General features: G+C 40.3%; 1 protein-coding gene across 9 annotated transcripts in view; it reads right to left on the minus strand.

Moving 5' to 3' along the window:
- Positions 1 to 18,939, minus strand: part of LOC126298880 (sarcolemmal membrane-associated protein) — a 323,320-nt gene that overhangs the window by 147,846 nt on the left and 156,535 nt on the right. For all 9 annotated transcript variants that reach the window (XM_049990412.1, XM_049990407.1, XM_049990408.1 and 6 more), the window contains one exon: positions 15,431 to 15,677. In XM_049990412.1, coding sequence (XP_049846369.1) covers positions 15,431 to 15,677 — 247 coding nt within the window. The remainder of the gene's footprint in view (positions 1 to 15,430; positions 15,678 to 18,939) is intronic.

Here is an 18,939-nt window from a genome sequence, read left to right on the forward strand (position 1 = left end):
AGAGAGTGCAGATAACAGGTGACACCACGCTTAGGCAGCTATCATGATGTAGGAAGTCCGTATGTACGTACGTGTAAAACATTGGAAGATCATACGTTATGTCACAAAAGAAACAAATCATCAGAGGATACTCCAAGAGCATCGGAATTTCGTGAACCACACTAAAATGTGCATATTTGAAGTACATTCTTAAAGTGCACATCCATATGTCCAGATTCCCAATGAAGTAGTCCTTGACCTGATATTAAGCTTTTCAGTGTGGTTTCCAGGATGTAAATTTTCTTGGAGCACCAGTACTGTATTATATCATGTTTGGTTCTTTATTATGGCACGAAGTAATGGCCGCTATCGACAGGGGATCTCAAGTTGATTCCGTATTTCTAGATTTCCGGAAAGCTTTTGACACCGTTCCTCACAAGCGACTTCTAATCAAGCTGCGGAGCTATGGGGTATCGTCTCAGTTGTGCGACTGGATTCGTGATTTCCTGTCAGGAAGGTCGCAGTTCGTAGTAACAGACGGCAAATCATCGAGTAAAACTGAAGTGATATCAGGTGTTCCCCAGGGAAGCGTCCTGGGACCTCTACTGTTCCTGATCTATATAAATGACCTGGGTGACAATCTGAGCAGTTCTCTTAGGTTGTTCGCAGATGATGCTGTAATTTACCGTCTAGTAAGGTCATCCGAAGACCAGTATCAGCTGCAAAGCGATTTAGAAAAGATTGCTGTATGGTGAGTCAGGTGGCAGTTGACGCTAAATAACGAAAAGTGTGAGATGATCCACATGAGTTCCAAAAGAAATCCGTTGGAATTCGATTACTCGATAAATAGTACAATTCTCAAGGCTGTCAATTCAACTAAGTACCTGGGTGTTAAAATTACGAACAACTTCAGTTGGAAGGACCACATAGATAATATTGTCGGGAAGGCGAGCCAAAGGTTGCGTTTCATTGGCAGGACACTTAGAAGATGCAACAAGTCCACTAAAGAGACAGCTTACACTACACTCGTTTGTCCTCTGTTAGAATATTGCTGCGCGGTGTGGGATCCTTACCAGGTGGGATTGACGGAGGACATCGAGAGGGTGCAAAGAAGGGCAGCTCGTTTTGTATTATCGCGTTATAGGGGAGAGAGTGTGGCAGATATGATACACGAGTTGGGATGGAAGTCATTACAGCATAGACTTTTTCGTCGCGGCGAGAGCTTTTTACGAAATTTCAGTCACCAACTTTCTCTTCCGAATGCGAAAATATTTTGTTGAGCCCAACCTACATAGGTAGGAATGATCATCAAAATAAAATAAGAGAAATCAGAGATCGAACAGAAAGGTTTAGGTGTTCGTTTTTCCCGCTCGCTGTTCGGGAGTGGAATAGTAGAGAGATAGTATGATTGTGGTTCGATGAACCCTCTGCCAAGCACTTAAATGTGAATTGCAGAGTAGTCATGTAGATGTAGATGTAGATGTAGAATGCTATACGTGCTAGAAGATGAAAACGTGCACTTGAAATGCAGCAAACAGTTGAATAGCCTTCGGAAAAGGTTAATGAAAGTCAAATTTCTTTAGCAAACAGACAAAAATAACTTTATTGTTCTGCAAGGCGATTAATGCTTAACTGTCAAAAAGGTGGAAATAAAATAAAATAAAATTTGAAACTAATAACATATTTTAGCCTTCCGTAATTATGTCAATGTATTTTAATTCACTTGATAGCTTCTGGCACAGATATCCGTTTCATTTTCATTTGACGCGACAGTAAACTAAGGGAAAACAGCAAAATCACTAAATGTAAACATGGGTTATGTGGAGACTACCCACTCTAACACAGACTGCTCTGGCATCAGCCCCGGATCTACGATATTTGCTAACAGTCATAACCTCAACACAATATATATATATATATTCAAAAATATGTTCATCTTGTAGCGCAGATCTTTCTGAAAAGTCTGAAACATAAAACGTGTGGTCAAGAAAATTTAAGACATGTTATTTGGCCTTAAGTGTGCCAAAGTGAAGTGCAGTGCAGTGCGACGACTCTTCACACAGCATTCTTCTATCGCACATCACTGTATTTTGCTTTCGCTCTGTGGAATTGAAATGTGTATATTTTGTAATGGATGCCATCAAACTATATTCAGGACAGTGGAAATTGAAATGTCCTGTGGTGCCTCTGCTGCTCCCAGTTGGCCGTTATGACAGCCTGCCCTTCTTTTATATATAAAACACCTTCCAATTAATAGCAATTTGTAATCGGCAGAACAAGAAAACTTCGGAAAATTTGCACTCTTTAATGACCATCAGCTAATAACTTGCTGCTTCCTGTGACATAAATACAGGATACATAAAACCAACAAAGACAAGAGAGCAGCAAGAAAGTATACATTTCTTCAACCCTTAGCTCCTAGCATTTTTTTGTTTCTTACCTTGCCACAGCTTTACATGGCATGCTCCCTTTCTGCGAAAGAATCTATTACCTCAGTTTTTCAAACGTTTTGCTACATGTAAAATCGAAATGTCATTATCTAATACTGTAAAAGCTTTTAATACAAATAATACCCAAGACTGGTGTGGTTTCTCGATCTGATTACATCTATTTTGTCACTGTCTGCTAGATAAAACAAAATAGGCCTTTCTATTATTGCAGCAATTTTGCAACACACCAAATAAACGAGACTGTTTTGGCACAAATGGTCATTTTTATGACACGATAGAATATAATTCACGAAGTACCAATATCAAATGCCTATTAGACCTACTACAAGCAAAAAGTTGTGTGTTAGGAAATAGTTTCACATTTCATTCATAGGCACCAGTTTCTCAAGCATGGGATCGAAAAGTAATATTACGAATTTTTTTACAAAAAGTTTGGAATGTAAGCTACTGCTAGCCAGGGACTGTACAACTGGTTCTTGCTAGTGTAGCGACCTGGTCAAAAATTTGTCAAAATTTCATTTTCTTGGATACACCGAGAAGATAATACGTAATCATTCTCACCTGTTAGTCGTTTATTTCCATTCTGGTAGTCTAAATCTATGAATTTTGCTACTAATTAGAACAACGCTGATCATTTGCCAACCCAATCAACAACATAATCAGACAGCGATTAGCATACATCCATTCGGCTTTACTCTGCTCAGCTCGTATAACCCAGTCCCCTATTGTCTGCAGAAAGTTTATTTCCAGATGTGACGAGGATTCTCCTGACAGAGACATCAAGTACACTATGCACGCATTCAAAAATCAACTTATGATTAATTCAGAAACCAACTTAAAGTGTGTTCAAAATGTTCAAAAACCAACAGGGATGTGCTTCAACATCATATGAAAAATCGATTTGTGAAACAATTTTTTTTCTTCAAGAATATGAATTTGGTGCCCCCTTTTCCCGGTAGCATCTAGCTGCTTGCACAGCCAACAGCCACATTCCTGTAGCAAGAAGCGGGAGAATCTACTACTCAAACGTGACTCAACTGCACACAAGCCTGCTCGTAACTGCTGAAACGAATCTAATGTAAATAGTTGTGACTTCACACTCAGCAGAGGCAATTTGTTGTTATGAAGCATTACACTGTCTTCCTAACGCCTTTGACACATTTTGCTGTTGGCAGACGCTTGAATGAGCACTGTGTCATTGTCCTATATGGCGCATTTCCTTTGCAATTTAAGTTATTTTCTTTTTCTCACTCGTTCATGTTTTATTGTTGAAGTATTATTCTGAAGTGGTATCCTTTGATACGTAATATCCCTTGTTAGAGTATTGGTTCTTACCACTCAAAATTACAAAAATTTAACAGAAAACTAAAACAATGCAAAATTCCCAGGATTCTAAAAAATGCCCGGGTTTTACCCGGTTTTCTCCCAGATGAAAAAATTCCTGAGTTTTTTCCAGATCTCCCAGTTGTCCCATGATTCACCATATGTTCAAACAAGTTGCAGAGACAGCGTGTATACGGGAAGAAGAAGAAAAAAAAAAATTTCTGATTTTTCCCAGTTAAAAATACACCTTCTCCCTGGTGAAAACACACTTTTTCTGTGTTAAGTGACAGTATACTTTCCCTTGGAACTGCAAAACGTACCAATTCTTTTAATGTTTATGCTTTTACACATGGGCGTAGAATTTCCCGGCACTTTAGAAAACGAAATTCAGGGAAACAGACACGTTTTGGAAATATCTTTGATGTGCAGCAACATATATGCTGCGTTTCTTCGTATTACGAAAGTATACATTGGAATTCCACCAAACACCATTTGTTACTTTCTGAATCATTGAAATCGAGATAGCGATACACTTTTTTAAGCCAATCATAGCTCATGTGACGTGATCTCGGCAGCCGATGACAGCGGATATTCAGAGCATAGGACACGTAATGTAGTCAGGCAACAGCAACATCACTGTTTCAACGCACAAATCGCTGAAGTGGTGTCAAATCAAAAGACTTGCACCCGGCGAACAATCTAACTGACGGGAGGCCCTAGTCACACGACAACATCACTGTTAAGTAGCACGAACACAGAAACAGGGAATTTAATAGTTTAAATCAATATACATAATGCTGCTACAAGAAAAGCAAAGCTTTCACATATAATATTGGTCTCTAAGGTTAATAAGTTGCAAGAGAAGCTAACATTTCGCATATAATGTTGATCTTTTTTGCGCATGTTACACTTTAAGATATATCACACAAATGTGCCAATAAAATTTTTAATAATGACAAAAATTGCTGATCTTCAGGGTTTGTAATTATTCTAAAGTGCTCATCATCAAAGAGTTGATTTTTAAAGGCAAGTCTAGCGCTGTGCGATTTAAGAAATTCATGGTACATTCTTGCATATAGTTCAACTTACGTAAAAGGATATTTACTTTGAAAGTAAAGCTTTTCAAACCGCCATTCGCAATATTTTCCTGCGACTTGTTAGAAATAGGTTTGTTTCAGCAGTTGCCAGAGGTCACAGATACCCGGCGACACCACGATTGTGCAGCTACGAAAGCCCGTATGTCAGTACGTGTAAGACATTGAAAGATTATACATTATAAAAGCAAGATAAACACTTTGTTTCAAATACATTAACTGTCTCTGCAGAAAAGGTTAATAAAAGTCAAATTTCTTCAGCAAACAGACAAAAATAAATTCATTGTTCTACAAGGCGATTAATGCTCGACTGTCAGAAAAGTGGAAATAAAATAAAATCTGAAACTAACAACATACACTCCTGGAAATGGAAAAAAGAACACATTGACACCAGTGTGTCAGACCCACCATACTTGCTCCGGACACTGCGAGAGGGCTGTACAAGCAATGATCACACGCATGGCACAGCGGACACACCAGGAACCGCGGTGTTGGCCGTCGAATGGCTCTAGCTGCGCAGCATTTGTGCACCGCCGCCGTCAGTGTCAGCCAGTTTGCCGTGGCATACGGAGCTCCATCGCAGTCTTTAACACTGGTAGCATGCCGCGACTCGTGGACGTGAACCGTATGTGCAGTTGACGGACTGAGCGAGGGCGTATAGTGGGCATGCGGGAGGCCGGGTGGATGTACCGCCGAATTGCTCAACACGTGGGGCGTGAGGTCTCCACAGTACATCGATGTTGTCCCAGTGGTCGGCGGAAGGTGCATGTGCCTGTCGACCTGGGACCACGCCAGCGACGCACGGATGCACGCCAAGATCGTAGGATCCTACGCAGTGCCGTAGGGGACCGTACCGCCACTTCCCAGCAAATTAGGGACACTGTTGCTCCTGGGGTATCGGTGAGAACCATTTGCAACCGTCTCCATGAAGCTGGGCTATGGTCCCGCACACTGTTAGGCAGTCTTCCGCTCACGCCCCAACATTGTGCAGCCCGCCTCCAGTGGTGTCGCGACAGGCGTGAATGGAGGGACGAATGGAGACATGTCGTCTTCAGCGATGAGAGTCGCTTCTGCCTTGGTGCCAATGATGGTCGTATGCATGTTTGGCGCCGTGCAGGTGACCGCCACAATCAGGACTGCATACGACCGAGGCACACAGGGCCAACACCCGGCATCATGGTGTGGGGAGCGGTCTCCTACACTGGCCGTACACCTCTGGTGATCATCAAGGGGCACTGCATAGTGCACGGTACATCCAAACCGTCATCGAACCCATCGTTCTACCATTCCTAGACCGGCAAGGGAACTTGCTGTTCCAACAGGACAATGCACGTCCGGATGTATCCCGTACCACCCAATGTGCTCTAGAAGGTGTAAGTCAACTACCCTGGCCAGCAAGATCTCCGGATCTGTCCCCCATTGAGCATGTTTGGGACTGGATGAAGCGTCGTCTCACGCGGTCTGCACGTCCAGCACGAACGCTGGTCCAACTGAGGCGCCAGGTGGAAATGGCATGGCAAGCCGTTCCACAGGACTACATCCAGCATCTCTACAATCGTCTCCATGGGAGAATAGCAGCCTGCATTGCTGCGAAAGGTGGATATACACTGTACTAGTGCCGACATTGTGCATGCTCTGTTGCCTATGTCTATGTGCCTGTGGTTCTGTCAGTGTGATCATGTGATGTATCTGACCCCAGGAATGTGTCAATAAAAGTTTCCCCTTCCTGGGACAATGAATTCACGGTGTTCTTATTTCGATTTCCAGGAGTGTATTTTAGCCTTCCGTAAATATGTGAATGCATTTTAATTCACTTGATAGCACTCGGCCACAGATATCCGTTTTGTTTTTATTTGACGTGAGAGTAAACGAAGGGGAAACAGCAAAATCACTAAATGTAAACACGGGTCACGTAAAAACTACTCACTATAACTCAGACTGCTCTGCGCATCAGCCCCGGATATTTGCGAATCGTGTCAATACTGAAAAAAATCGGATTTTCCAAAATATGTTCATCTTGTAGTGCAGATCTTTCTGAAAAGTCTGAAACATAAAACGTATGTGTTCAAGGATGTGTAGGACATGTTATTTGGTCGTAAGTGTGCCAAAGTGTAGTACCATGCCTTTTCATACAGCATTCTTCTATCGCACATCACTGTATTTCGCTCTGTGGAATTGAAACATTTATATTTTGTAATGGATGCCATCAAACTATATTCAGGACAGTGGGAATTTAAATGTCCTGTGGTGCCTCTCCTGCTCCCAAGCAGCCGGTTTGACATCCTTACCCACTCAAAATGAATGGGATTATTTGTAACTGGGAGAACAAGAAGTCTTCAGAAAATTTGCACTATTTATTGCCTATTAGGTAATAACTTGCTGTTTTGTGTGACATGAAATTAAATATGGGGTACATAAAACCAGTAAAGACAAGAGAGAAGCAATACAGAACACATTTCTTCAATACTTAGCTCCTAGCATTTTTTCTTTCTAATCTTGCTACAGCTTTACATGGCATCCTTTCTGTGAAACCTCATCAATGTTCGTCAAATGTTTTGCTACATGAAAAATCTAAATGTCGTCGTCTAATACTCAAAAAGATGTTAATACAAATAGTATTCAAGACTGGTGTAGTTTCTTGATCTGATTACGTCCTGTTGTCACTGTCTGTTAGATAAAATAAAATAGGCCTTTCTAATATTGCAGCAATTGTAACACACACAAAATAAATGAAACTGTTTTGATGCAAACGGTCATTTTTATAATACGACAGAATATAATTCATGAAGTACCAATACTAAATGCCTATGAGGCCTACTACAGACAAAAAGCTTTCTGTTAGGAAATAGTTTCACATTTCATTCACATGCTCCAGTTTCTTAAGTATGAGATCGAAAAGTAGTAGTAAGAAATGTTTATGTAAATTTGGAATTGTCATATTCTTCCATAATTTTTGTGATGTCCTCCTTTCTTCTCCTTCCTTATTCTAATAGTCAATCTTGTCATCACTAATTTTGTAACTATTCCTGGCATTGTCAAAACTTATTTCAATTCATTTTCTTGGATACAATGAGAAGATAATATGTAATCTTTCTTGCCTGTTATTCCTGCTAGTCATTTATTTCCACTATAGTAGTCCAAATCTATGCATTTCGCTAGTAATTATAACAACGCTGATCGTTCACAAACCCAATCAACCACATAATCAGACAGTGATTGGCATTCATGCGTTCGGCTTTACTCCGATCTGCTCGTATAGCCTCACCCCCCCTTTGTCTGCAGAAAGTTTATTTCTAGATACGGCGAGGATTCTCCTGACAGACATCACGTACACTATGCACGCGTTCAAAAATCAACTTATGATTCATTCAGAAATCAATTTAAAATGTGTTCAAAAACCAACAGGGATGCATTTCAAAGTAATATGAATAATCAATAGACTAACTTGCGCTGGATACTAGGCACTTTGTGAAACAAGATTCATTTCCTCAAGAATATGAATTTGGTGGCCCCTTTTTCCAGTAACACCTAACTGCTTGCACAGCCAACAGCCACATTCCTGTAGCCAGAAGTGGGACAATCTACTATGCAAACATGACTCAACTGCGCATGTGCATGAGCCCGCTCGTAACTTCTAACACAAATCTAATGTAAACAGTTGTCACTTCACACACATAGGAAGCAATTTGTTGTTAAGAAGCATTGCAGAGTCTTCCTAAAGCCTTTGATACATTTTGCTGTTGGCAGACACTTGCATGAGCAATGTGTGTCTTCGTTGTTGTATATGGCGCATTCCCTTTGCAATTTAAGTTATTTTTGTTTTTTCTCTCTTTTATGTTTTATTATTGAAGAATTATTCTGCAGTAGTGGGATACAGTAATATTCTTTGTTATAGTAATGGTTCTTACCAGTCAAATCTACCAAAATTTAACTGAAAACTAAAACAATGAAAAATTCCCAGAATTCATAAAAATTCCCGGGTTTTTCCCGGATGAAAAAATTCCTGAGTTTTTCGCGATTTGCTCCTGCATGAAAAAATTCCTGGGTTTTTCCCGGATCTCCAGGTTGTCCTGGGTCTATACACCCTGAGCGAACATTAATGAGGCTAATTCGACAACAGCTGTCGATCTCAAGGGATATTTCCTAAGTTTCAGAACTGGGATACCATGCTTTCTCACCAGTGAAATGAGAAGCTACCCTTACTCCAGATATGGTGGCAAGGGCGTGATGCTGGCTACCTACGGATAGGTGTTTGAGCAAGTGGCTGTGGATGTAGTCTGGCCCTGGAGCTGTGTCAGTGAAAAGGGCTAGGAAGCTAAGGAATTCCCACTTCCTGAATACAGCATTATATGCCTCTAGGGGATGCAAAATGTTCAGTGATAACATCTGGTTCAGGAAGACACCCGGCACAGCTGTGGGAGACCTGTGTCCATAGAGGCACCAAACCTTCACCAAAACCTGCTATGGAGGGGTACGTGGTCCGATGGTAGTAATATCCCATATCCTGCATCCTTGCCTCTGTCATTTTATTTGGTAGTATATCTGTAAATTTAGCCATTTTAAAGGTTCTCCATCAATGGATGTCACTTAAAGCTTTGGACAGCCCGTCTTTGATCTGTAATGGACACGATGCGCCTGCTACTGACAGAACGGCTGCGGTTGTGCCCCGGACAGCTGCCTCAGTACCACACATGGCAGGATGCTAAGGGCAATGGCAGAGGCAAAGGCAAACCAATCAGCATTGTTGAGAGAGCCCATCATGTGGGTGGATGCCCAGGCGAGTGATGCTGTGGAAGGGACAGGTTGATTGGAAAATGCTCACTGTCACACTGATAATTATGGACTAGGATAGATCGATGGGATACGACTAGTGCTTCAAATGGAAAGATCAATGACCAAACAAGACCCATATGCCACACTGGAGTGAGTGAGGGCACCAGTATTCAAGATACAAAGATCGAGCTCTAAGAGGAAAGTTTTAATAGCTTTACCTAGGCCAGTAGTCGTAGATGTTATGTTTTTGATGGACACAAAGGGCTTATCTGCCCTAGTTTCAGGGACAGAGGAGAAACACAAAGCTCTACCACCACCAACCTGTGGCTCCTACAGCCACTGGCAAGTATCTCGATGCAGATTGTCAGGATCCTGGGAGGAGAGTGTCCCAAGGTAACAATTCCATGTGAGAGATGTAAGATGTTGCTTATCTGGCTGGCGATTGGGGGCAGAAGTCTGCCCTGGGTGGGGAGTCGACACTCCCAAAGTGGGTGTGGGGCAAACAGTAGGAGAGGGGACCCCAACCATTAGGGTAATGGGTGTAGTCAGGTGGCTCCAAGGGCCCAACATAAAAAGCATGAAGGGTGAGGCTACCATTTGATGACAATGTCATACCTGTAGTAAACATCATTATCAAACATAGGGGATGCAAATGATCACATTTCTTCTTGACGACCTGATAAGCGAGACACTCAAGAGTCTCGCATTCTTGGATTTTCGTTTCTCTTTAAAAGACACTGCATTCCAGTGAACAGGGGGAATAGCGCTCCCTGCAGCTGATACAGTTATGGGAGGGACACAAGAAGTGTCCGTGTGCAACTGACATCCATAATTCCTACAGACGGGGCTGGTGTTAAAATGTGAAGACATGCTCAGATCTCGTTCATTTGAAGCAGTGCATGGAAGGGGGAACTTATGGTTTCACGTTGCATCGATACACATCAGCTTGATCTTTTCAGGCAATGAGTTATCATCAAATGTCAAGATGGAGGCCTCAGTATCAACCCTATTGTCCTCTGGACTCTCGTTAAGACATGACAGACAAAATGTACACTCCATCACTCCAAACTGGCACATAGCTCATCCTCTGTCTGCAAAAGGAGGGTGCGATGGAATATACCACCTTGTACTATACTGAGGCTGTTACAGGAGAGAGTGTCACAGGAATGTCACCCAGCTTGTCACAGGTGACCAGCACCAGCGACTGAATGGGGGATGCCATTTTTATCAGAACTGAATGACTTTTCATTTTCAACATTGCTGCTACTTCCCCAAACCCTTCCTCAAGGTGTTCAACAAAGAATGATGATAGTGTGGTCGAACAGGAATCTCCATTTGTCCAAGAGCAAACTATGTATTGGGGGAATGATTTCTCTCCTTGTCTCTTACCCCTACATTCGTCCTACGGCATAGCCAGAGAAGGAAATGTTGTGGGGTTATGTATCTCTGCATTATAGTCCCTACGGCTCAGACACTAACAGTGTAATGTGTGGGTAATCAGGGAACTATCACCTTGACGGTACTTGACAAACAGCCCCCCCCCCCCCCCAAATACCAAATAGGATGGCTACCTTGATTGGTTTTGAATGGACTATTTTTGCCTGAAAAGAAGGGTGAAATGATAGAAAGCCACAAGAGGTGGAATGTACACTACACTGGGCAACCTTCCTTGCACTATCTGCATTCTGTAAAATCTGGAAGAGGAATGGTAGGTCAGACCTAATATTGGGGACCAGACAGTGAAGGACAAAAAGTTGTATCAAGTGCCAGAGGAGAGAAAAATTGAGTTTTCAAAATCATAAACGAAATACAAGCATAATCAATGCCAATAAGGCCATCCAGTGGAAAGGCAGATGAGAAAAAAAGAATAGTATAAGGATATACTTTCAGTACAGAAAGTCATGAGCAAGGGCCAGGGCCCCAGGGTAGCCACGCACATGCTCCAAAGAAATGTGAGCCCCTGGGAAAGTTCTGTAGTATGTTGTCATATTTCTCTTTACTGCTTGCACTAAAATATAATTTCAAACAACTTTGATGATGATGATGGCTTTTATGATTTCAGAACAGCAGTTAAATGTTGCCTCAATGCAACAACTTTTGAAATTTCTAAAGTTGTTTGGGTTAAAGTCACCAAAGAAAAGTCAGGAAATTCACACACACACACACACACACACACACACACACACACACACACACACACACACACACACAATCTAGTTACACTAAACAGTGTGTGAAAACAAGAGTGTTTAAAAAAGGGGAAACAGATGAAGCTATAAATACTTTCAAAAGAAGAAATATCTGAATAAAATATTCCATACCTAAAAAAGAAAAATTGTTTTTACAGTGAACTAACAAAGTAGCCATTGTTTGAAGAGCACTTTATACTTATTAAAACTCTTAAGTTCCTTTTCTACATTGCCTAAGTGAAAGCACTGTGCCCTAGATTTTTTCATATTAATTATTTCAATAACAAAAATTTCAACGACAAACTATGAGCCTAATATTCAAGACTTAAGTACTGGTTTTTATATTTTATGAATAAAATTTATAAAAAATCTATTTTTCTCCTTTCTTTAATGTTATCTATAACCTGTTGTTTGCTTACTCTGCACTTAATAATTTAGAACACTCAGTCCAGTTTTACGGGCACAGGAGTTGGCCCATACTCCTTTCATAAAATATTCCAACAAAATAGGTAATTACAACAATAACATTCCAAACGTGACAATAAGCTTTCACAAGTATTTATATGCAAGTTCTTCCAGTGTTTTTACACTTCTTTTGGAAGGAATATATAAAACTGTAATAGCGACAATGTTTTTTCTGTTTTTGTCAGAACTTAGATTTTTGCACTTAAAGGTGGTTATTGTTCTTTGTCTAAACTTACAAACCCATACCAATGATACTGATTTTCAGTAGGATTTTGGAACATATACTGTGTTTGCACATTATGAATTACCCCAAAGAAAACAATCTATTGACACAGTTGTTTGGGTTAAGAAAATATCATTCTTGCAAAACACTTTATTCACAAAGTAATGAGTGCTATCGATAGGTGATCTCAAATTGATACCATATTTCTAGATTTCGAGACGACTTAACACCATTCCTCACTAGAGATTTCTAAACAATGGAATATCGTTTCAGTTGTGTGACTAAATTCATGATTTTCTGTCATAAAGGTCACAGTTCATGGTAAATGATGGAAAGACATCGAGTAAAACAGAAGTGGAATCTCACACTCCCTAATGAAGTGTTCTAGGCCCTCTGATATTCTTAACCTATATACATGATTTAGGAGACAATCTGAGCAGCTATTTTAGATTGTTTGCAGATAATGCTGTCATTTACCATCTACCAAAGTCATCAGAAGATAAAAGAGAATAGCAAAATGACTTAAGACGCTGTACCTGTATGGTGCAAAAAGTGGCAATTGTCTCTGAATAACGAAAAGAGTGAGGTCATCCACAGGAGTATGAAAAGAAATCCATTAAATTTAAGTTGCACAATAGATTACACAAATCTAAATTCTGTAAATTCAACTAAATACCTATGGATTACAGTAACGAATAACTTAAATTAGAATGCTCACATGGATAATGTTGAGTGGAAAGCAAACTGAAGACTGTGATTCACTGCCAGAGCACTTAGAAAATGCAACAAATCAAGTAGAGAGATTGCTTATACTACACTTGTCCACTCTCTTCTGGAGTATTGCTGCACAGTATCAAATAGAATTGATGAAGGAAATTAAAAAAAATCAAAGAAGGGCATCTTGTTTTGTATTATTGTGAAATGTGGGAAAGAGTGCCACAGATACGATATGCAAATTGCGCTGGCAATCATTAACACAAAGGCTTTCTTTTTACTGAGGCAGGATCTCCACACAAAATTGCGGTCTTCAACTTTCTCCTCCTAATGTGAAAATATTTTAATGGCACCCGCCTATATAGGGCGAAATGATCACTGCAATGAAATAGGAGAAATCAGAGCTGGCTGAAAGTATTCTAGTGAGTGTTTTTCCCCTGCATTTTTTGAGAATGGAACGGTATGGAAATAGTCTGAAGGTGCTTTGATGAAACCTCTGCTAGGCACGTAAGTGTGAATTGCAGAGTAGTCATGTTGGTGTACAGATTTAGAGAAACAATGGAAAACCTTCATGCAAGTCGACTGTCTCCAGCACAGTGTCACTTCATTCAGTGTCAACTATTGTGCAAGTGAAGGAGATGAAAGGGGGGAAGGAGACGAATCAAAGAAATAGAACAAAAAGGAATGTTTGAAGGGAGGACTGAATGTTATCCTGTACACAAACTTTGAAAAAAGTTTCCTCTCTTTACAACAATGTTCACTACAAATGCCAGTGAATTAAGAAAAAGTAAACAACAATCAGAACTGGCATGTAAAATGTCATGAGGAAACAGTATATAAACAAACCAAAATTTTTCTTGTGGGTTGCATAACACATGAATTATAAACTGCATACTGCTGCCATTTGAAGAGTAAAAACATTAACAGCTAAAACAATTGACAACACTGCTCTCAGTACCTTTTTGAAATTTTATTTATATAGTGCTACTACTGCAAAATCGTGTAACAACCATTAATACCTCATGAACCACAGGTGGGCAACTAGCAGCTTGCAGGGAGGCTCCAGCCCTTGATTGTTTTCAATCTGGCCCAGAGAAGAAATTCACAAAATTACTCCTACCTGTTTGTCCACTGTGATTGTCTTATCACAATGCCATATTTTGTTCCTCTATTCTTCCTCATATTAACATTAGTAAATAATTCTTGTCAATTGTGGACACATTAGAACACAGTTGAAACTGAAGGCTTCTGTGATGAATTAGTTACAATTATTTATTTTATAGGTGTTTTTTCCTCATGATGATATTTCAGTATGCCTGGCAACCCATCTTCACAGTTATCATTAAAATCATATGTAAAGACACAATGCTCACAACACATAAATAAATGTAAACACCTGAAGAAAGGGTGAACATAAAATGAATGTACTCTCAAAAATACGAGTTTCAAAGCATAATTTGTTGGTGTGGTGTTTTAGTAAGGAGTGCCACTCGTACTGGCACATTATCCCACAAAAAGACATTACAGTTCTGACTTTATGTGCTAGGAGTGCTGATGTTGCGTCACATGTTGAGGCGGCCCACGATCTTAAGTAAGAATGTGAATCACGCCTGCCAATCACCAAAGGTTGCCCATGCCTGATGTAAATTGACAATATAATGCTTCAATATGGTACACTGACATCATGGTCTTTTCAGGTGAGCTACTTCTGTACAGGAATAAAAATGTTGTTGAGGTATAATTTGCTAGTACATTTTCTGACCACATCCTCTAAGATATTGGGCTAAAACAATAAATTAAAGTAGCAATTTCAATGCCAAAAACAGTTTAATCCTTAATTTCTCATATCATAAGAAGTTACTGACCTGTGTATCCGTTTAACAGATTCAGAACTTGTTTTTGGTGTGGCATGAAACTTTCAGGAGTAAGGTAGCAGATAGTTTAAAGAGAGAATTACATTAGACCTATAATTAAAAAAAAAAAATCTTGTCTGATATTTATATATTAAATTATGTAAGAAAGGAAACAAACAAATTGTCAAAGGTATTGCAACATTCTGACAATTGTGTTGAAATGAAATTACTTTTTACAAGTAAGCAGTAGCAGTAATGGCAACTGTAATCTCACACTCAGACAGAAGCATCTTAACACAGAGACAGCCTTGCACATGCAATTTTAACCTTCTTAACTAAACCTCATAGCAATACAGGCACTACATACCAGTGGAATCAGTCTCCTTCATTGTCTCAGAGTTCTCTTTCATATCAAGGATTGAATGACTGTTGTTAAGACATGTTTGAAGCAATGCACGTTGTCGCTGCGATATAAGATCACTGTCTTTAGTAACAGCATCAAGCCTTGCTTGGAGTGCTGCCTCTGAGTACAACTGGTCTTCCACTTGGGCAGACAACTCTCGTTTCTCTTGCTCTAGCCGCTCACATATTTCACGGTGTTGTTCTTCTGTCTCCTGCACACATCCAAGTGACTTAATTACATATAACAAGAAGCTTTTCTTCGAGATGCAGAATAGATACTTTTTAAATTATGAAATGTCCAATTAAATACTGCTTAAATCAGTACACAATATTTAGGAGAAACTCAAGAGGCAAGTAGCAGGACTAAATGTCTGCCACAAACTCTTTGGTGATGTTATACAAAATATTTAATGTTTGGTGTGGTTAATCAGTTTATTTTTTGAGAGGAAATGTACAGGCAGTGTCAAACATCCTTGATCCTTTTAACAATAGAATTCACAATATAATCTACTTCATGGTACATTAATTAATGCGTTTATGCCATATGTGGCTATTCAGATTGTCCAACTTTATATCTATCTGTCCTCTTGAAATGGCGGCGGAGGGGGAAGTGGCGGAGCAGCAAAACGATGCCCTTGTTCAACTTCCATGGACTGTTGCTTTGATTCTGGTGTGACATAGGCCGCCCATGATTCATCGCCGGTAACAATTTGGCTTAAGAAATCATCACTATCATCTTGGTACTGCTCAAGGAAAGTCAATGCACTGTCTAAATGTTTGGTTTTGTGCACACTCGTCAACATTTTCGGTTAGTCAAGTGCTCGGTCACAATGCCATACAAAACACTATGAGAAACATTAGGTAAGTCATCCCACAAGGAAGAAATCGTAAAGCGTCAGTTTTCTCTCACCTTATTTTCCACTTCCTGCACAAAACTTTCATTAATGACCAAAGGACGTCCACTCTGTTTTCATCATGCACATTAGTGCGGCCATCTTTAAATCCTCTCATCCCCCCCATGAACCATGGACCTTGCCGTTGGTGAGGCGGCTTGTGTGCCTCAGCGATACAGATGGCCGTACCGTAGGTGCAACCACAACGGAGGGGTATCTGTTGAAAGGCCAGACAAACATGTGGTTCCTGAAGAGGGGCAGCAGCCGTTTCAGCAGTTGCAGGGGGCAACAGTCTGGATGATTGACTGATCTGGCCTTGCAACATTAACCAAAACGGCCTTGCTGTGTTGGTACTGCGAACGGCTGAAAGCAAGGGGAAACTACAGCCGTAATTTTTCCCCAGGACATGCAGCTTTACTGCACAATTAAATGATGATGGCGTCCCCTTGGGTAAAATATTCCGGAGGTGAAATAGTCCCCCATTCAGATCTCCGGGCGGGGACTACTCAAGAGGACGTCGTTATAAGGAGAAAGAAAACTGGCGTTCTACGGATTGGAGCGTGGAATGTCAGATCCCTTAATCGTGCAGGTAGGTTGGAAAATTTAAAAAGGGAAATGGATAGGTTAAAGTTAAATATAGTCGGAATTAGTGAAGTTCGGAGTCAGGAGGAACAAGACTTTTGGTCAGGTGAATACAGGGTTATAAATACAAAATCAAATAGTGGTAATGCAGGAGTAGGTTTAATAATGAATAAAAAAAATAGGAGTGCGGGTAAGCTATTACAAACATCATAGTGAATGCATTATTATGGCCAAGATAGACAAAGCCCATGCCTACTACAGTAGTACACGTTTATATGCCAACTAGCTCTGCAGATGACGAAGAAATTGATGAAATGTATGATGAGATAAAAGAAATTATTCAAGTAGTGAAGGGAAACGAAAATTTAATAGTCATGGGTGACTGGAATTCGTCAGTAGGAAAAGGGAGAGAAAAAACATAGTAAGTGATTATGGATTGGGGCTAAGAAATGAAATAGGAAGCCGTCTGGTAGAATTTTGCACAGAGCAGAACTTAATCATAGCTAACACTTGGTTCAAGAATCATAAAAGAAGGTTGTATACATGGAAGAATCCTGGAGATACTAGATTTAACTAGAAGGTATCAGATAGATTATATAATGGTCAGACAGAGATTTAGGAATCAGGTTTTAAATTGTAAGACATTTCCAAGGGCAGATGTGGACTCTGGCCACAATCTATTGGTTATGAACTGTAGATTAAAACTGAAGAAACTGCAAAAAGGTGGGAACTGAAGGAGATGGGACCTGGATAAACTGAAAGAACCAGAGGTTGTACAGAGTTTCAGGGAGAGCATAAGGGAACAATTGACAGGGATGGGGGAAAAAAACAGTAGAAGAAGAATGGGTAGCTCTGAGGGATGAAGTAGTCAAGGCAGCAGAGGATAAAGTAGGTAAAAAGATGAGGGCTGCTAGAAATCCTTGGGTAACAGAAGAAATATTGAATTTAATTGATGAAAGGAGAAAATATAAAAATGCAGTAAATGAAGCAGGCAAAAAGGAATACAAACATCTCAAAAATGAGATCAACAGGAAGTGCAAAATGGCTAAGCAGGGATGGCTAGAGGACAAATGTAAGGATGTAGAAGATTATCTCACGAGGGGTAAGATAGATACTGCCTACAGGAAAATTAAAGAGACCTTTGGAGATAAGAGAACCACTTGTATGAACACCAAGAGCTCAGATGGAAACCCAGTTCTAAGCAAAGAAGGGAAGGCAGAAAGGTGGAAGGAGTATATAGAAGGTTTATACAAGGGCGATGTACTTGAGGACAATATTATGGAAATGGAAGAGGATGTAGATGAAGACGAAATGGGAGATACGATACTGCGTGAAGAGTTTGACAGAGCACTGAAAGACCTGAGTCGAAACAAGGCCTCCGGAGTAGACAACATTCCATTAGAACTACTGACGGCCTTGGGAGAGCCAGTCATGACAAAACTCTACCAGCTGGTGAGCAAGATGTATGAGACAGGCGAAATACCCTCAGACTTCAAGAAGAATATAATAATTCCAATCCCAAAGAAAGCAGGTGCTGACAGATGTGAAAATTACTGAACTATCAGTTTAATAAGTCACAGCTGCAAAATACTAACATGAATTCTTTACAGACGAATGGAAAAACTGGTAGATGCAGACCTCGGGGAGGATCAGTTTGGATTCCGTGGAAATACTGGAACACGTGAGGCAATACTGACTTTACGACTTATCTTAGAAGAAAGATTAAGGAAAGGCAAACCTACGTTTCTAGCATTTGTAGACTTAGAGAAAGCTTTTGACAATGTTGACTGGAATACTCTCTTTCAAATTCTGAGTGTGGCAGGGGTAAAATACAGGGAGGAAAATGCTGAGTCGAGGGACATGAAAGGGGAGCAGTGGTTGGGAAAGGAGTGAGACAGGGTTGTAGCCTCTCCCCGATGTTATTCAATCTGTATATGGAGCAAGCAGTAAAGGAAACAAAAGGAAAATTCGGAGTAGGTATTAAAATTCATGGAGAAGT

The sequence above is a fragment of the Schistocerca gregaria genome, chromosome X (genome assembly GCF_023897955.1).
Source record: "Schistocerca gregaria isolate iqSchGreg1 chromosome X, iqSchGreg1.2, whole genome shotgun sequence".
Lineage (NCBI taxonomy): Eukaryota > Metazoa > Arthropoda > Insecta > Orthoptera > Acrididae > Schistocerca > Schistocerca gregaria.